This window comes from Sparus aurata, chromosome 23 (genome assembly GCF_900880675.1).
Source record: "Sparus aurata chromosome 23, fSpaAur1.1, whole genome shotgun sequence".
NCBI classification, from domain to species: Eukaryota; Metazoa; Chordata; class Actinopteri; order Spariformes; family Sparidae; genus Sparus; species Sparus aurata.
Genome location: NC_044209.1, coordinates 5,933,912 through 5,953,558, shown reverse-complemented (window position 1 = coordinate 5,953,558; position 19,647 = coordinate 5,933,912). Strand labels below are relative to the sequence as shown.

Genomic DNA, 19,647 nt, shown 5'->3' with positions numbered 1-19,647 from the left:
TCAAGGCCCTTCGCGTGTTTCTTGTTCAACATATTTTTATGTTTATTTAGTAATGCAGACAGACAGGTATTGATTCGGACAAACATCGCTGGCATCAACTAAAGAACAGAACCAGGCAGAGGAGGAAATCCGTTTCAGACCCGAGACAACACTCGAAGGTCAGCTTATACACTGTCAGATTGTCCTGCTCACGCTGTTTGGCACCGCTCCGTCCATGGTCATTCAGCCAGCATATCATCACATGAAGACTCTTTTGAATTTCAGCAGTGCGTTTTAGAAGTCAAGCCAAGGGTTCATATTACAAAACAGGATTGAAATTGCTTCAAACAGCCATGAAAATGTGGAGTATAATGGAACAAAACAGATGGACAGAACTCCTTTTTTTTCCCTCAAAAGTTGTTGCGTGAACACAAGCTAATACTCGGATCAACAGACTCCTGTCTGCTGTGGGTGCTGAGTGTTTAAAGACTGGTTACCAGTGCTTACGGGACAGAATTTGCCAGTTGTCCAGTTAGTTTTCTACCCTGAGCATTGAAACTGGTCATCGCATCAACAAGGCCAAAAGTCAAGGTCAAACTACACATGCATGCAATTAAAATGGAGCCCAAACACCTAAAACGTCACACGAGTTTGTTGCACACACACGGCTCTCACACAGTGAACACACCGCCAGGGGTCTGGATCAGCCTCGGACGCAGAATCGTTTCGGTCTGTGTGCTTCAGAAATTAAAAGATATCAAATTTGGTGCGGGCGGTGGAGTTTTTCTATTTACATTCGATGTTATCCACCGAGACATAGAGTGTGTGTGTGTGTGTGTGTGTGTGTGTGTGTGTGTGTGTGTGTGTGTGTGTGTGTCCTTAAGGTCTAACAAACATGTTGAACGCCTTGAGCTTTTGCTTTTAAACCACTCTACGGAGGGCTGAAACTGCCAAAATAAATAAATAAATGTTGATTAAAGGCACCAAAACTGAACTGAAAAATAAATGCAGATATTAATTAATTTATGAATTGTGACATAAATTGACATTTCCGTTTTCTGTAACCACAAGGTAAGAAGTCAGGTCATCAAATTGTCGCATATTATAAATGAACAAATGCACAAATTCATTCCCAGTTTTACTTTTGGTGCATTTAGTGGCGTATTCATCGGGGTTTTTTTTTTTTTTTTTTGCCATCATTTATTTGATTTTGGCAGTTTCAAACCCTCCGTGCTCTCTCTAAACTCTTAAGCAAGGCACTAAACCCTCTCACCAGCTCCGGCAGAGCTGTGGTAAAATGGTCTCAATGGTTCTGAAGGTCAGCTCTCACAATGTGAAGCGGGGTTAGAGAGCTCGTTTTGGTTGCTGTTTAAAATGCGAGTGAGTGACGACAAAAACACTGCACAAGTGGAGGAAGGCATCTATCTGTCTACAATCTGTAACAAACGTTAAATGCTGTCGTGCTACAATCTGTCAGTCATTCAACGTGGGAGTTTGCTTTTCTGCACTGCGGCTCACTGGCAAGCACTCTTTAAACACCGGTAACACACTTACTTTGCACTTTTTTAATGTGGCGAACAGACATGACGGGTAACAACTGTGATCGTCGGCTACAGCTAGCACACATCCGAAGGCTTTATAAAGGCAAAAGCAGCATATCAACTAATACCAACAAAGTCATAACAAGGCAAAAAGTGATCACCTACCGTGTTTAGATTATTAAACGCAAAGTGACCAGGACTTGATTTTGGTGATAAAACAGCATTTTGTACAGCTCACATTGGTTTTTTCCGACGGTGAGATGAAACTGTAAGAAAAATAGCTAAGAAATAAAAATACTCAAGTGAGTCCGTTTATGGCTGATTTTCATTCCTTTAAAGATTTTTAAGACCCTTGTTCCTTGTCCAGTAGGACGACAATGTAAATATACTGCAGGTTCTCAACAAATACTTGGTGTCTTTTAAAAATGATCTTACATGAATATATCAACTTTACACTGTGAGTTTGGTGTGTCTCCCCCCCCTCCCCCATCCCCATCCCCTTTGTCCAGTTCAAACCTAACGTCATCAAGATATTCAGCAGATTCAAACAGTTGTTGCAGATGTTCGGTTGCTAGTAAAGCATGACATAATTCACCATATATCCAGGGCGAAGAGAGAGGAACAAGGCAGAAAAAAAACTGAAAACAAAACAAAAACATCCTTGTCAGTTGGTTAAAATTCTCATAATCTTGTTTCTGCTAAATGATCCCCCAGACAGTCCTCGAGCTGAACAGTGCCCAAAATGTCCCTCCCCGCCGAGTCGCTGTGAGAACCTAAAACAAATGATTTCCTGTCGGTCAGAGGTCGAGGTCACAGCTCTGACCCACATTAACCAGTCAGGGGGACTTTCCATTGGATCGGGTGTGAAGCACACAGGGACAGACCGCTCGGCGTCCCAACACCATGGGAGCAAACAGCGTATTCCAAAGGCATGTCTGTCCAACACTGAACCAGAAGACGCCGGTCTCCGCCGCTCTTTACGGGCTGGTGTCACAGTGACATGCTTCTATATACAACGATTAGCAATTAGATGTTAATTTTCAAGACTGACACATTTGTGATTAGTGAGAATGATTCTGTTTGTAAGGTGACGTACACAAAAACGGTTTTAATATTCCATGATATTAGCATGACTAAGGGTCTATGTTACCTGTGGAGGCTGTACATAGGGTGGTTCTTTGAGTTGAATGCTAACAAGCTAACATGCTAACAATGACATACTGATTGTTAGCAGCTATGAATACTGTGTTCACCATTTCATTTCCGCTTGTTAGCATGATAACATTTGCTTATTAGCAATAAATAAAACATTTGGATGAGGCTGACGGGGACAATTCCTCCTGAGGGAAAACGTGAATGTCTATGACAAATCTCATGGCAAACCATTTATGAGACATCTCTCTAAATGTCACAAATGTTAACCTCATGGTAGGGCCACATTAAGAGAGTCAGGGCATCTTTAAAGTAGTCAGGATTCATCCTCCGGGAACAAGCGGGAATTCTTGCAGAGAATTGGAGCCAATCCATCCAATAATTGTTGACAGTTAAAAGCATTTCATAACTTATTTTTGTTTCTGTGAAATTTACAACAGAGGACAAACGGTTCAAATAAAAAAAATAAAAATAAAAAAATCAATAATGACCTGATCCAATTGTTTTCTGATTCAGTGTTTTTCAACTCATGCAGTCTCATCAGAGCTTGCCAGCAAGCTGTATGATCTTAACAAAACACCAACGCCAACGCTTAATAATCACCACGGTGGATGACGACATTAGAGCAGCACAAAACACCATTAGCTCGTTCGATACTTTGTATAAGTTACTTGTGTGCGAGCACTGTTCTGTTGAGCACCATTTAGCCCTCATACCTGGAACATGGAACAGTCCTCACCTGGATAGTAGTCAAATCAAATATTGCAAACATACACTCTTACTGTATGAACAGAGACTGTGCTGTACCCACAGTGTCGCAGGGTTAAGGATCAAATAGGCCAATCTGTCCACTCCCTTCAAAGGGCATTTGTTATTTCCAAGGGCAAATCAATACAATTCTACATCAGCCAATTTAACTCTTCAGGGACAATTCATAGAAACGCTTCCTGTTCTCATCTCTAGTAGAATATATCTTTTAACATTTGACCCATCTGACAAGCAACACCATTCCTTTGGTTGCTTCAAGTGCTTTTCTTTCTGCTGACTGTTTTAAAACTGCTTGCGACTCATCCGATTTATCTGACCGACGAACCGACCCTGTTTGGAAAAAACACAGATGAACTCCGCTGCACATCCTGGGCTAACTGAGTTCCTATGAAATAATCTGTCCTGCGATGGCCACATCAACACTTTTATATTCAAACCATGTTTGGACTATGTCAGGCATGTATCACTAACTTATAAGTTAATTTTCTAAAATCATAATACTGGCACTGGGACCTTCTACTCTACCCCCCAATGCAAAAGGCGTGGAGTGTGTTTACATGCACACCGTTTTCTGGATAACACTGTAGCCCATATCAATGTGAACGTCTAGTCGCACAAACATTTCTCCCGGGGCAAGACTGTCCTGTGGGTTTGCAAGGCTTCATTAGCTGCTTTGGAGACAACAAATACTGATGAAGATATCAATACAGAAAGAACTTGCTTTCATTCATGATGGCGATATCTGTTTGCTGAAATAGCATGTATGAATAGCTTGATCAAATCAGAAAGGCTAACTAGTCTGACTGATATACTGGCAGGCCTATATGGAAGCAAAGAAAGGTCCAAATAATTTCCCTGTAACAGCAAAAAAAAAAATGTTTACTTTCAATTTGTAATATTTCAAAAACTTAATTTGGTCACAAATTCAGATGGAAACTGTGAGCATCCTTTTCTTGCAAATCTCTACTAATATCAATTGCAGTCCAATTAAGGTAAGGCCAAATAAAGGCTGCTTTAAATGAGATTATCTGAACCGGTCTGCCGCGGGGGGGAAGGAATCCATCAGACCTCTGGCCTATCGGGTTGCTTCCTGTCAGTCACATGTTCAGATAACTAACTGAAAACTTTGGACACTGGAATATTTTTGCATGTGAACTGTAAAAAAAGAAAGTGGGGAGTTCATACCAAATGCCGTCACATGCAAAAAAAAAAAAAAAAAAAATCAATGCTATAAATCTGTTTGTATTATAGTATCTAATAGTGGTTCAATTCAATTCAAATCAGGTTTTCAGTTCATTATTAAAAAAAAAAAAAAATGGAAGTCATTATGGCATTTCTTGGCTTCCGTAGTAGCCTGGTGATGTGTTTGAGGTCGTTTGGAAACCCTGTTACCATTAAACAGTTTGTCCAACAGAGAGATCTGACTGTTTATTTTATAACCCTCAAGTGCTGACCGAGATATGTTCTTCATGGTTGTAATTCCTGATAAAACGCAACAAAAAAACCACTTGTTTGCGTCAAGCATTTACGTAAAAATGAAGAATTAAATAAAAACACATCTATTTTCTAATCTCCGCGGTATAAATATCTGCCACTGGACAGGGCGTTTTGGCACTCTGGCTGCACCCACTCATGCTAACCTAAACTAACGCGATTATTTCTGGAACAGTTCTGCCTCCGGGAAATGTTTTCAACAACCGACTCTATGAAGTGCAGCCCGAGATATCTCCTCACACATATCAGCTGATTCTGAATACTGGATTTGGCCGTATGTGAATGAGCATATTCCATGTTTTGTGACCCCCGAACGAGAAGAGATTTCTGAAAAGCCTCGCTCCGACTCGAGAACACGCGACCGTCTCTGAATCGCGGGATCGCTTGTGTGCATGTAAACCCACGGATACTTTAGTAAACACCAACAAATATACACCATAAAGAAGCTCTATACGCACATATTAGACTATTCACACCCTGTTTGCCATTGATGTTGATAGAAAAAGAGATGAACCAGACTGATTCTGGACTACTGAACTATTTCACCCTCCGCAGCAAGACGTCCTCGTTGACTCATTGCACTGCCTTACTCTCGGATATTCGACCCACTTAATTTCTAAAGCCATTTAAACACTTTTAAATACATGTATAGAGTATATACAAACAGTATGCCACCACAGTTCAGACCACACTTCTTGCCTGATTTCCTTCCATGACTTGCAGAGAGGCTAGAAAAGAGAAACCAAAGGCTGGGGGAGTTCTGTTTTTCTTCACAGTTTTTTGTCGCTGATCAGAAATTGGTTGGCCATCGTGTTTTTTTTATAGTTTTTATTACTTAACTATCAGCAGGTGGCTATTTCCTTTTTCAAAGTTTCTTCTTTGTTTGTGGCGTGTTGCCACCGAGGCTCCCCCCTTCTGAATTCGTGTCGAGTCTTGAGGTGAAAAGTGTGTGCGCGGCCGCTTCTCCTTCCAGTTCTTGACACGACGGTCAATTTCCACACGACAAAAAAAACAAAAAAAAACACGTGGGTGCTCTTCAGAAGAATCCAGTCCGCTCCCAGACGAAAAAAAAAAAGAGAAAGCAATGGTTCAGCTACCACCTTTTTCAAAAGCAGTATCACAACAATCAAATGACCTTCATCCTCTTCCTGTTTTTTCCGTTTTTACTCTGCATGTATGTCCTCTGTCACCCTATAAAGCACTTTGTGACGAGCCTGTTTAATAAAAGCGCCTTTTTCAAAATAAATCTGAATCAATAGTAGGATCCGGGTAAGATACTGTTGTTGAAGAGAGGAAGAAGCCAATAAAGATCATCCACGAATAAACTACAGGTGGTTGCATGTGGTTTCCGTGTTGATTGCCAAGCTTGATTGCCAGGAAGACACACAAGGAGGATTCTGGGTATTACAGAAGGTGCATTCCGGGATTGGATGTTGACTGACAGAGCTCTAAGCCGTTGGCAAATGTCAGATGAGAGGTTGCTTCTTTCCTCTTTGTATGTCCCCTTCCTCGTCCTCAGTTTTTATAATTGTCATCCCTGTTATATTTTCTTTTTTTTACTACCTGTCCTTGCAGTAAATGGTTGATTGGAATAAAATACAGCCCACGTCGGGATGAAGGCAGAGCTCCTCCTCTTCCAGTCACAGACAGGAGGTAGGAAGTAGCAGCAGTCTAGGAGGGTTTGGGGGTCTTCAGGGCGTCCACTTTGGTCTCCAGGTCTGTAATCTGTGGAAACAACATAGGGAAGGACACCTAAATATATTTCTACCACACCAAGTTCAAAAGCAAGGCTTCACAATCAAGGGCTCTGTTTTTGTTGTTCCCAATGCATTAGGGGAGTGTCAGGCACACTTTTGCTAACTTTGGGGTTCACCTTGGGCGCACTTGGATCTAGGGTTTGACCTAGCTTTGACCATGGCCAATCAGATTTGCTGTGTTAAATATTGTATGACCTATGAACACACAGCAGCTCAAATATTGTAGAGCAGTCCTCCTGAGTTGCAAGGTGGCTAACAAACCAACCACCCGGTGCATCAGGTTAGCTTCTGGGAACACCACTATAACATGACATGAGCAATCTCTATCACATTGTGCTGTTCATCACAACCACGCCTCCACCTGCATTGTAATTTAAATTACGGTGCTTCAGGCAACATTTCGGTCGGACTTGTTGAAAGGACGATGACGCATTATGTTGTTGCCCGAGCTGCACAGTGTTTTGGATGCAGACACTGGGGGAGGGCTGGCAAGAACACGCTGTCCTCGTGAAGGAATTTGCATAGAGCGAAATTCTACTAGACTTCAGCCTTTTTTCTCAGCAAGTCAGTCTCCAACACTCCTGTGGATCTGCGCGGAGGATTTGCACTGTGCAAAAAAGAGAGGATCCAAAAGGGACCAAGCACGGAGCCTTGAGGAACACCACAGGTCAGTGGGACCACTGAAGAGGGAGGATCACTGATTACTGAAAAGTTCTGTCGAAACGCAGGATTCAAACCAGTTTAATGCAGTTTCCAAGGAGCCAATTAATTTATCAGCGTTACCCAATGTCCAATGCTGACGGAATTAGCTGTCAGTAAAAGCTTGTTGGTTACTTTAATAAGGGCCCACACGCACTGAACACGTTAATCGACACGCTTAAATTGAAGCATGCCGTTTCATGCTCCTATGACGCACTATAGGCATCAGATTTTAAAGGCCAACAGCAAATGCAAAAAAAGAGAAGAGATTGAAATGAAAACAACAAGGCAGAAGCTTTTTCTATGTCAACAGCTGACACACTGACACAGAACTCGTCACTTGAGACCAGTATGGTCAAGGTGAGTGCTCCACTTACCTTTTCCTGAAGGTTGTCCGCCTCCTCCTTGTGTGTTGCCTCACTCTCTTCCTGTGCTCGGCGCTGAGCCGTCTCCGTCTTCAGGTACTCGATCTCTCTACAGAGCACACAAACACACATTTACACATCATATTTATGACTTTTATTCCTTCTCTCAAGCCTTTAGTGTGAAGATCGTTACTTACTTCTGCTGGTACTCTTTAATCAGTCTCTTGGCCTTGCTGTATTTTCTCTCGAGGGTTTGGTACTGAGACTGGGTTTCCTTCAGATGTTCATCCACCGCCTGAAAACAGCGCACACGCACACACACAAACAAACACAGTCAGGAAGTGAAAACAACTACATTTGGGTCATTATAAACCCATTAGTCGATTGAGATGTGAAATGATGAGGGAACTGCTTCATCCAATCGTGACTGATAGTTGCGTCCTCGCATTTAGCGTTTCTTAATAAATTACCTTACACAGAGACTGTGCCTCCATCCAATAGCCCTCCAGTTTCTCCATCCTCTCTTTACTGTCCCGGATGTTTTGCTCCAACTGAGCGCGCTCCATCCGCCAACGCAACTTATCCTGCTCCGCGTGAGCCAGCTGGAGGTAAGGGGTGGGAGTGTGGCAGGAGGAGGTGGTATGTGGGAGGTAGAGCCAGCGTTAAGTCATCATTCAGCCAGCAAAGGAAACTGATGTTATGCTAGTGTACACTCTCCACTGCAGCAAAACCTGGATATTGCAGTGTATTTTCATTTCAGCGTGTTATGAAGAGAGTGAAAGTTAAGTGGCCTCACCTTCCTCTTCAGCAGCTGGATCTCCGCCTGGGTTACTGCATGTTTGATCTGGAGCTAATGACAGATACACATGGAGAGAGTATAACAAAAGCACACACACACACACACACACACACACACACACACACACACAAACAACACACAAAAGGATTACAATTAGGTTGTTTAAAAGTCAAATATACCTCCTTGAATTTGTGGGCCAGCTTCTCAGGGTCCAGCTCCACAGGAGACAACATGTCCTGGTTCTCGGCCAGGTCGAAAACCTCGATGGAGTTTGGAAACACTGGACTCATCTCCTCCTCTTCGTCTGTTGCATATTCACCTGTCTGCAGGTAAACACAGAGAGATGGGAGAGGTTGAAAATTGTGATGTATGACAATTGATGTACGCTGTATCCTCATCATCCTTCATGTCAACCGGCCGAAAAATACTTTAAAAAAAAGAAAGAAATTCATCATCTTTGTTAATATTTAAGACTTTATACGTACTACTATTCGCTTTTTACTACAACAGTTAAATATGTGTAGCTAGCCAGCAGCTGGTTAGCTTAGCTTCGCCTAATCTTAAGACTGGAACCAGCTAGCCTACCAGGCACGTTAAAGGCTCGGTCATTTCCATGCTAATTTTTTTTAAAGATTTATCTGTACAACAAACCAAAACACACACACAACAAGTTGTGGCTCTAACAGAGCTCCAGAGGTCCCGGCAGGAGGCTTTTAAGTAAGCTAGCTGTATCGCACTGTTTCCTGCCTTTGAGCTAAGCTAGGCTAAGCAGTTTCTGGTGTTGGCTCCATATGTACTGGATAACATTTACTGCATTTCCCAAAATGTTCCAATAAAGGTGTCTTGAAAATATATCACAGTGATAGCCTATAAACAAAGTTCGGGCTCAGAGTGTACTCCTCTCTCTTCTCATGAGTTGCTGTATCATTTAATTTAGCTCAGAACGTGTCATATAAAATGGCAGGACTAGCCTGGAGTAGACCACATAAGTATGAAATTACTAATTAAGTGAAAGACGCATTAAGCTCCTGCTGGCGGTCTCACGGTTCAGATTCACCCCTCTGAAATCGAACACAGCCTGCCTGTAACTGTCTTCAACTAAAAGGACCCGCAGAAATCGATACCCGCCTGCTTATCATTTGTCTTCTCCTCCACTTCCATATTGCAAAGTCAGTAATTGCTGACAAAAAGCAACGTGAACATTGCGTTGCGCTTCATATATCACTCTTAGATGTAATGACCATACTGTGTGTTTAGCTCTGGTTATGAGGCTACATCCAGCCCGCAGGGAGGATCCTGCTGCCGTTATGAAATTATTGACAAGCTCTCAACCAAACTCTGCAGTATCATCTGAGCATTTAAATATCATACACATCAACTGAGCTATTCAATTATATTGTTACATTTTTTACATCACGACATTACAGTCTGGTGTCGGGTGTGTCATTCTGGTTAATAAATAACTTTAATGAGAACTGAATACATATTCACATTACAGTCAGGAAGATATACAAATGTCTCGAATGTAGAATATAAACTCCTTTCTGTGTCTACTAAAACATCCAAATTTCCACGGACACATCCTCCTGACATCCTCAGTCAAACCGCGGCCATGCTGATGAGGAACGATGACGACTGTCGGCCATCACTTTAATCGCACCGGACATCCTGATTTACTGTCTCGCTGTGCAGGAATTACGGGAAGGGTTTACATTCAGTCCACTGACCCCGGGATTATAGAACACAGAGTGTGTGTCTGGAATCATTCAGTATACTTTCAGTCATTTATTGGGATGTGCTTTTATCGACACAGGGTCTTGAAACACTGCTGCTGTGGTGCTGAACTGTGTGTTACCGCCTGTGACCACTGGGTGGAGAAGCTGGACTGAGTTAGAAACTGCGGGCCACATGGTGGCACACAGACCGACATTTTGTCGCACACACACAAACATACGCACACACACACACACCCACACACTGCACACACTCCTGTCTCTATCTGCTCATCTCGTTCAGTCTCTCTCTCTCTCTCTCTCTCTCAAACCTCCCCCCTTTATTTCCTGCAGCTAACGACGCTCATAAGCTGACAAAGCAACATTAGCCGAGGACGTTCCCAGTTAATAAATGCAGCTTCAGAAAGCCAGCTTGCACACTGGAGCACCTGGAGGGGGGTAGTTTGACTTATCAGATCGCTGCACTTCAATTTTTAGTCCTGCTGCTTTCGCTCAGATTTGACAACAGGAATATCTTTTGTCACAAGAACACAAACGTTTCTGCTTTTTCTTAATTTTTTGAGACGTTCCAGAGGACAAAGCTGCTGTATCTGCACGTTACCTCCTCATCATCGTCCATGTACTGCTTGTATCTCTGCTCCATCATCTCTCTCTGCCATCTCTCCTGTTCCAGAGTCTGCTGGATCAGCTGAGCCACTTCACTCTGCTCCCCCGGCTTCTCGCGGCCAATCACGAACCTGGAACAAAATCCAATCGGTCAGGCTGACGACTTCAAAAAATCGCACAATCGTGGATCTGAGGGATGCAAACACACGCCAACTGGAAGCCTTTAAATGCACTCTGCATAAATCAGGAAGAAATTCACACCCCAAAAAACTGCAAGCCTGAAAGTATACATTCAAAGGCGCTCGCCGCAAATCTCGTCATTTTAGCTCACCCCACCAAAAAAATAAGAAAAACTATGCAATTCATATCACAAATTTGCTAAATATACACAGTTCCGAATCAGTTTAAATCAGGTGTGTGTGTGTGTGTGTGTGTGTGTGTGTGTGTCAGACCTGACGGTGCCGCTGGTGTTGCGGAGGACAGACGCAGCAAGACTCTGAGTGACGCCGACGAGGCTGGTTCCATCAACCTCCACGATCAGATCGTTTACCTGGATCCTGCACACACAGACAATATACCGCATGTGTGAAAACAGACAGAGACAAAGGACACAACACACCCCCAGCTGCTGCCTTTGTTTCTTTCTGAGTGCACTATTGTTTCAATGTTTTTTTCTCCAACACTTTTATAGACAACTCAGAGATTGGACGGGCTGTTCAGTGTCCAAACACTAATCTGAAATTGGTTGTGACGGAGACTTTTGGAGAAAAAAAAAATAACAATAACGCACCGCTCCTGTCAGCCTGCAGCGCAGAGTTAGCTACAGCAATTAAACCTGGCAGGAATTACTTGCAAGCTTATGATTTACCTCATCAGACTCTATGATTCTTTGCCTTTGTCATTTCCTTGCAAAGCCGAGCTCATGATGCAAATGAATTGTGAGGATCTAATACACATGGGGATTTGGGAAATTTAAAATTGCTGTCATGGAGCAGAGGCTCGTGGCTTTTACTTTCTGCTTTTTTCCCCCCCAAGTTTGTTGTCAGAGCAGCTGAAGACAGCATAAGGTAGAGAATGAGTCTGGTCTGTCTGTTACAACTGGATTAAATGATGACAATTTAGAGTTTTCTTCCTTTAATGTGATGACTACGCTGTCGACATATAACCGGTTCTACAGGGTCTGCTCGAGAGTTTTGCTGACGGAAGCGCTTAAAAAGTGAAAGCCTTTAGATGCATTATGCAGGGTTCGTACACTTTTTTTCAAATTCAAGCACTTTTCAAGCACTTTTAAGGGTCATTTTTAAGATTTTCCAGCACCTTATTGCTGGGGTAAAATACGTATCTACAGGAATATATAAACTCATTATTTTTTCTTCACTTTTTTATCACAATAATGTACACTGTATTATGCTGTAAACATCTAAAATTATGTTTCATAATAGCAAAAACTTCAGAAATTAATTATCCAGTCTGATCCCAATTTTGTGAAAGACACCGAGTTATAATGTCAAGCACTTTCAAGCACTTAAACTAAAATCCAAGCACTTTTCAGACCTTGTAAACACAACATTGAAATTCAAGTACTTATAAGGATTTCAAGCACCCGTACGAACCCTGATTATCGTAACACACGTGGGGTTTACAGGTGAGACCGCTACCTCCACCCAAAACGCGATTCAACCACACATTTCCAATTTCCAGTCTTGTGGTGTATAATAAAAAATACCTTTAATCTTGAGATGTGTATTCACCCATGACTGAAAATAATCCCTAACATGTGTAGGTAACAGATCCGTGGGTCGCAGACGGGAACTTAAGAGTTGCGACTGGTGTCTGCACGAGACTTGTTGACAGTTTTGTTGACAGCAAACAGATGACAGATAACAGGGTCATCATGCGCGAGACACGTAGACAGAGACAGGCGCGTGGAGGACGGGTGGGACGGGTTACCTGCCGTCTCTCTGCGCAGCTCCACCCTCGGTGACCGTCTTGACAAAGATTCCCAGTTTCTCCAGACCCATGTCAGCTCCTGCGCCCATCCCTATGATACTGATACCCAGACCATCACTGTCTGAAACACACACACACAGACAGAGACAGGAAGTAAATATCAGCGAAACACTGAATTGCATCTCTATAAATACGACGGCATTAATAACAGACATATGACAGTATTTTCTTTTTGTCGTTTACTTCATTTTAAGGTTTGTATTTCCTCACAGCCTTAAAGTTACGTCAACTGATCTGAGCTATGAGGTGAAAATCAAATCAATGACACATATTTATCTGTTCAATGCTTATATGTCGATATTACAGGTTTTACGCTGTGCTGGGAGCAGCCGTCACGGATGGTTGCTGGTTCCAATCCATTACCTCCCGAATTACTAGCTGCTAATTAGGCTAATCCGTGCTAAATTTAATCCCATAAGGGGATAATGGAGATGCTAGCAGACAGTGTAGGTCCACCAACTGCACTCGGCCAGATATTGTGTGCACGTACGTGAGAGAGTGTGTGTGTGTGTGTGTGTGTGTGTGTGTGTGTAGTTACATAAGAGGCTTGACTGAGTGACTCAATGATCGTAAAGATGTGTGTCTTTGTGTGTGTGTGTGTGTGTGTGTGTGTATATACCTTTCTCCAGTTCGACAGGAAATAGGTCCAGCTTCTCCACTCTCTTCTCCAGCTCGTACTCGGCCGAGGCGGCCATGGGGTCAACGTCATCGTTGCGGCGATCGTAGTCTTCGTTAGAGTAGGTGGTGAAGACCTACACACGGGGCAAAGGGTCAAAGGTCAGAAAACCTCAGTCTCTGTGTGCATGGGACGTAGCTCCTCATCCACTGATAGTAACTTGATAATAAACGCTTGATATTTGACAAAATATTGATGTATTCATATATTCAAAAGGTCCATATAGCATGTAGCGGTATCTAACAGTAACTGAACTCCTCTCCTCAGTCTACTTTTCTAATAATGTAAGAGAGCCGAATGTGGGCGCTAAAACCAAGAAACATGCAAAAGGGCTCCTGTAGAAACATGACTCCCTCTGTAGAGAAAAAAAGCTCATTTAAGGTCACGATACCACCGCAGTTCTTCATTTCAGGCAATTACACACGATTGAAAAACATCATAATGATTATTTTATAGTCTATAATCTGCCAATTCCAATTCCTACTCACTGGTCCTTTGACAACAACACACAGGAGCAGTTATTTGTGCAACCTTTCAGGGACTTTTGTGTTTGCGCCAGGGGCAACATATCATAAACCTGAGTACAATGCAGTACAGATCAATAGCACCACAGGCAGCAGCCTCTGAAGTGATTATAAGGCTACATCAAAGCTTCTCCAAGACAGAAGCTTAATGAAGGCAGGATTATGTTCGGGCGGTTGTATTAGTCAACATTAGTTTCAGCTAATTGGCCCTAGTAAACTGGCAACTGACCGCATTTAAATCTTACTGTGTGTAGGTGTGTGAGTCAATATATAAAGACAACATTTACCTGGTATCTGATCATTTGTTCATTTAAAGTAGCAGTAATTGTCTTTTGAACACTTGGGGGGCGGGTGAGCAATCAGTAATACGGCATCGCTAGCAAACATTTCCCACTTTACACACATCTGAAATTCCTTCTCCGTTCAGCTCCGCTTTTCTCTCCACCAACTCCTGACGGAATTACACAGCAGCTGCTGAATGCTCCACAGTGGAAACAACAGTTCAGATGATGATGGCAACGGTGAGAAAGGGAATCAAAACAGGAAAGTTGTGGGCCATGAAAACAAAACAATGAGCTGAAAGATGCTAAAAAGCTCCAGTTATCTGATCTACCGTTGCTTTAGGTTTTTTCCACTTCTTCATGTTTTGCTGCCACGGGGCTGCAGGAGTAAGGGACATATCGGGCAGATGGGTGCTGACAGTAGGTCTGTTTTACTTTGAGAATTAATATGTCGGTACTTTATCACACAGGATGCGTTCTCCACATTTGTACTTTCAAATCTCCTTTAGTTGATGTCCTTGTAAGGACACAGTTACACACACTGATGTAGTTCCTCACTGTGCATCATTAGCATACGTGCCGTTGGGAGAAAAAAGAGCCACCTGTAATTAACAGGATTCAACATTCAGATGCTGCCTCTCTATTCGAGCCACTATGCCTTTGAGGGACTACAACTGGATTTCACTGCTGCCAGTCTTTACCAGTTCCAGCTAATTTTCACTAACCGCCGAGCTAATTCAGAATACATGAATCACATCGATATCACTGCCTTTCATGGAAAAGCATGTCGCTCTAACTTTCCCCCCCTCTCGACTAATTATCGCTGCACTCTCTATCAAGCCCCTCCCCCCCGCCCCCCTCAAAAGGTCAGTAGCATCTGTCTCCCCGGTGACCATCTCCATGATCACGTGGCTTCGTTTCCACGGCAACCGCGGGCTTGTGCCCAGCGTGAGTTTGGCGCTGCCGCCTGACCTGCTCTCCACGTCTGTGCCCGTCTGGCAGATATGCTAATTTGTGTGTGTGTGTGAGACAACATACAGAGCGATGCAGCCGGAGGACATTATGTGTGGGATGGTACAGTGTATTATGTGCATTCGCCCCCAAGGTAGAAAACCAACGCGCACACACACACACACACACTCACTGACACAAACAGGGTCAGAGGGCGTGATTGTTAAACTGTTTCCTGTAGTCACGTTTCCTTCCTGTTCAGTCACTTTAAAGCAGTGTGTGTGCGCGCACAAAGCTTCAGAGCGTTTCTCTGCACACGTCACATCGTCACACACAATCTCCACTTTGCTCCAGAAACACCAGAACAACACAGCAAACACAGCACAACACAAAATATCTCAAAGCCTCAACATTTCACCAACACATGAGCTGGTTAAACATACCCTTTAAACCCAGCACAAGGACTTTGTTCTGGTTATGAATCGTCTACTTCTATAAAGTTATTCTTAATGTCTGCCACCTTTGGGATTCTGAGAACAGATTTTTATGGTCGAGTGTAAAAGACAGCAGATGCTTCTGTACTGCCTGACAGGAGCAAAACAACTGGCTCATATAACTCAATTGTTCTGCTGACCTAGCTGCCAGCCTATCCCGAGCTGCTGGCCTTTTAGAATCATAACATTACTACGGAACGTTTCCGTCTTTAGCTCGCGTCGCTTCTTCGCTACGCGTCCTGCTAAAAAGCTTTCCAAAAAAACAAACGCATGCGCAAGCCACATCGAGGTCCTTATTACAAGATGTGAAATTGCTGAATCCTACAAATCCCATAATGCAATCAATAACGACACCTACTGCTGGTATATGCCAACGTTTTTCAAACTCCTCACCTTCCGCTCGTGACAAAGGCTTTTCGTTAAAAAAAAGCGTAGCTCCTAAGCCCAGTCTGAGATAACCCTGATGACATCACTGTGACATCATCATTGTTTTCTTCTCAAGACTTGTCGCTGGTCCTGCAGAGCCACATCAGACATAATACCACTGTCTCTACTGCCTTAGTAGCATTCAACATGACTGGCACATTTATATTCACCAGATTTCCCTTTCAAATCCAAGATATTAATCACGTGTGTCTATAGACTTAAATGTGATTCATCTATATAATGTGTATATTTTTGTTGTACCTTCAACTGTGTATTGCAGTGCAGTTTGGCTGTGTGGCTCTTCTAATGGGATGCTCCGGAACAAACACTGCCTCTTGAATGACAGCCTCCACGTAATCGGACCAATCACAAGCCACCTGCTACTACACTGGATCAACGCCAAGCCACAGAGAGGTCCCGCGGGAGGCCGAGTAAGCCTTCGACACAAAGCTGCGCTGTCCCTCCACTCTAGTAGACTCTCCTTAATTCAGGACGACGCACTAATAGTTGGAACGTGGGGCTGAGAGTCAAAGTGTCCATGAGGATGTTATCAGGACACACACACACACACACACACACACACACACACACACAGTACTCTGGTGCTCCTCTAAAGACGTGTACTTTTCTGGAAACACATCAGATATTGTCAATAACCGTGGCTTAGAACAGTCAAGAACAACAACACCACACTGAACAGACTCTATGGAGCAGCCAAGCAAATGATCTCATCACTCACTGCTTATCCACACTGTCTGAGTAGTGAATTAACCTGAGTCACACCAGTCATTGGATTTCAGGGAGGTAACTGGATCAAGACTGGGCAAGGACACTACAAGACGTGGTCCGCCACCATCTTCTGGACTGCATAGAATATATAATAATACAGGACATCAAATAATACTTATTTATTATCTGTCGTCTTGACAAAAGTTACATAACGAGACCACTGTCGCGTCTCTAAGGTGGTATGAAGCTGAAGTTAGCAGCCAGTTAGCTTAGCTTAGCATGAAGAGTGAAAATGGGGAAACAGCTTGCCTGGCTCTGCCCAAAGATTAGCAAAATCTGAACATCAAAAACATAGTCTGCAATTTGACAAACAAGCTGAGGGTTAGAGGAGGCTGACTGTTCTGCCATCTTGAGGCTAGGCTAAGCTAACCACTAACTGCTGGCTCTATCTACAGACAGACAGCAGACACAGGGCGGTCATATCGATCATCTCATCTACCTGTCAGCAAGAAACTGACGTTTCTAGGTTTATTACCCAAATATTTCAAACTACTGCTTTGCATAAATTCCCAAAATGTTGGGAGGCAAGTTATGTAATAATTCCAGAGCTAATCAATTATTGAATCAACAGAAAAATAATGATAAATGGACCTGCACTTCTGTCTACTGACAGCTCAAAGCGCTTTATAACACTTGCCACATTCACCCATTCTCACACTGATGGCGGAGGCGGCCATGCAAGGTGCCAACTGCTCATCAGGAGCAATCTGGGGTTCAGTATCTCGCTCAAGGACACTTTGACATGCAGCTGGGGGGAGCCGGGATTCGAGCCAGTGACCTTCCGATTACTAGGCGACCCGCTCTACCCACTGAGCCACAGCCACCGAAATAATTGGCAGCCATTTTGTTATAAAATCAACCCTTCAGGCAAATAGTGCTTAGTTCCAGTTTCTCAAATGAGTGAGGATTTGCTGCTTCTATTTCCTAAAGTGTGTCATTCAGCAAACTAAACAACTTTGGGTGAAAGACTTTTGGTCAGACAAAAACAAGGGATTTTAAAGGCATCACCTGGGACTTCAGGAAATTGTGCTGGGCATCTTTTCTGACATGTTACAGAACCCCTGCAAACCCTCCAGCCGCCACACGTCCCACAGCTCGCTCCTCCGCGTCTCCTCGACATGCGTTCACTTCAGTCAGGATCAGGTGCGTTTGTGACTTCTTTCTCTGGCCACATAAATACACACGCCAGGTGTCTATTATTCTACTAAACAAAGCTCTACTGTGTGATCCTTATCAATCTGCTTTCCCTACCTTTGTCACTCTGTGTGTGTGTGTGTGTGCGCGCGCGCGTGTCTATGTGTGTGTACATGCATGCGTTTTCAAGGAAAACAAACACACCCTTCCACATTCCAACTGGCTTTTCACAGACTCACAGAGGTAGCCTTGTACACGGCTCGACACAGACGCGTCCAGTGTGTGTCACGAAGAGTGAGAGGGCAACCTGGCTACTGCGACAGGTCTTTACAGCCTGAGATTAATCATTAGTCTTTTACGCGTTCACGTGCCGGAGCAAAAGCACATCATCCAGAAACCCTTTCCCAAACAGTGTCGCAATCAAACAGGTTTTTGTGATTTAATTTGGACGGAGCTTCGCAAGATGACGCGCCGCGGAGTCGGGGCGGAAAACCTGCCGAGCGCCCCAGGGGGGTCATGAACCCTCCTGGCTGACTTCAACCTGATGAAGTAACTCGTGATGTCAGAGCGACTATTAGCAACCAGTTTTGAAATCAAACAACAACACCCAACGTGTCCGGGCAGCGAGATTTCCTCGGCTGGCTTTGTTCCCCGGCGGCTGAGCACCTCTCGCAACATGCAAGGGGAAAGTTACAAGGGGTCAGATCCTGACAAAGCCGGACACACTGTCACTTTCTAATGAAGGGCTCCATTCACACCACATGCTGTCACGTAGGATCCTTCACGGATGCTCATGGGCGTAACCAATCTTCATTACAATATGAATCTCAGAAATCTAGACACTCGTGCACGGCGTTTAACGCGGAGTTCAGAGGAAATACCAGAATAAGAGCTCATTGCCACTCGAATGTGGGTTTATTATTATCATTAATGTTCCCTCCAGTGCCCACAAGGTTAGCAGCAGTCGAGGAAGTGGTGTGTGTGGTGGCGAGAGCAGACAGGATGCTGATCACCCACACTCAGGAACGCGCTGAGTACGGTGGCTCCAGCGGTTCAAGCTGCTACCCCCTTTGCCCTTCTGAACCAGGCGATTACATAAATAACACTTTCTATCATCATGACTGTCAGCAGCTGTATCTGTAAAGCAGACTCTGTTGTTTCTACTTTGACAAGGTATCCTCCAAAAAAACGGATCTAAAACAGCTCTCTTCAGCGGTCACTTCCGTCAGTGACTTGTAACAGATCTGCACCTGCTTGTTTATGTAAATAATGTGCCTGCTGTGGGCTTCGCGCTTGGTTTGCATGATTTTACTGATGAATTACACCGACTGTTTTGTTTCTTATTCAGTCGTTCGTACATTTGTTAGTATAATGTCGTTAGTAGGCTGTAACATCCCATGCTCACGTTACCTTTTCAAAGCTTTTTTGAGGTGGCACTGAGCTTTTAAGCTGTGCTGTTCGTCGTGTTT

The 19,647-nt window shown here is 43.6% G+C and overlaps 1 protein-coding gene across 2 annotated transcripts in view; it reads right to left on the bottom strand.

The window, feature by feature from the left end:
- Positions 1–17: 17 nt before the first annotated feature.
- The window catches only part of LOC115575491 (neurabin-2-like), a 31,852-nt gene continuing 12,222 nt past the window's right edge, over positions 18–19,647 (bottom strand). For both annotated transcript variants that reach the window (XM_030407619.1, XM_030407620.1), the window contains exons 6-15: positions 13,523–13,655; positions 12,844–12,964; positions 11,346–11,450; positions 10,889–11,024; positions 8,734–8,877; positions 8,552–8,605; positions 8,226–8,357; positions 7,953–8,050; positions 7,768–7,864; positions 18–6,659 (exon numbers count right to left, since the gene is read on the bottom strand). In XM_030407619.1, the coding sequence (XP_030263479.1) occupies positions 6,606–6,659; positions 7,768–7,864; positions 7,953–8,050; positions 8,226–8,357; positions 8,552–8,605; positions 8,734–8,877; positions 10,889–11,024; positions 11,346–11,450; positions 12,844–12,964; positions 13,523–13,655 (1,074 nt within the window). In that variant the 3' untranslated portion in view covers positions 18–6,605. The remainder of the gene's footprint in view (positions 6,660–7,767; positions 7,865–7,952; positions 8,051–8,225; positions 8,358–8,551; positions 8,606–8,733; positions 8,878–10,888; positions 11,025–11,345; positions 11,451–12,843; positions 12,965–13,522; positions 13,656–19,647) is intronic.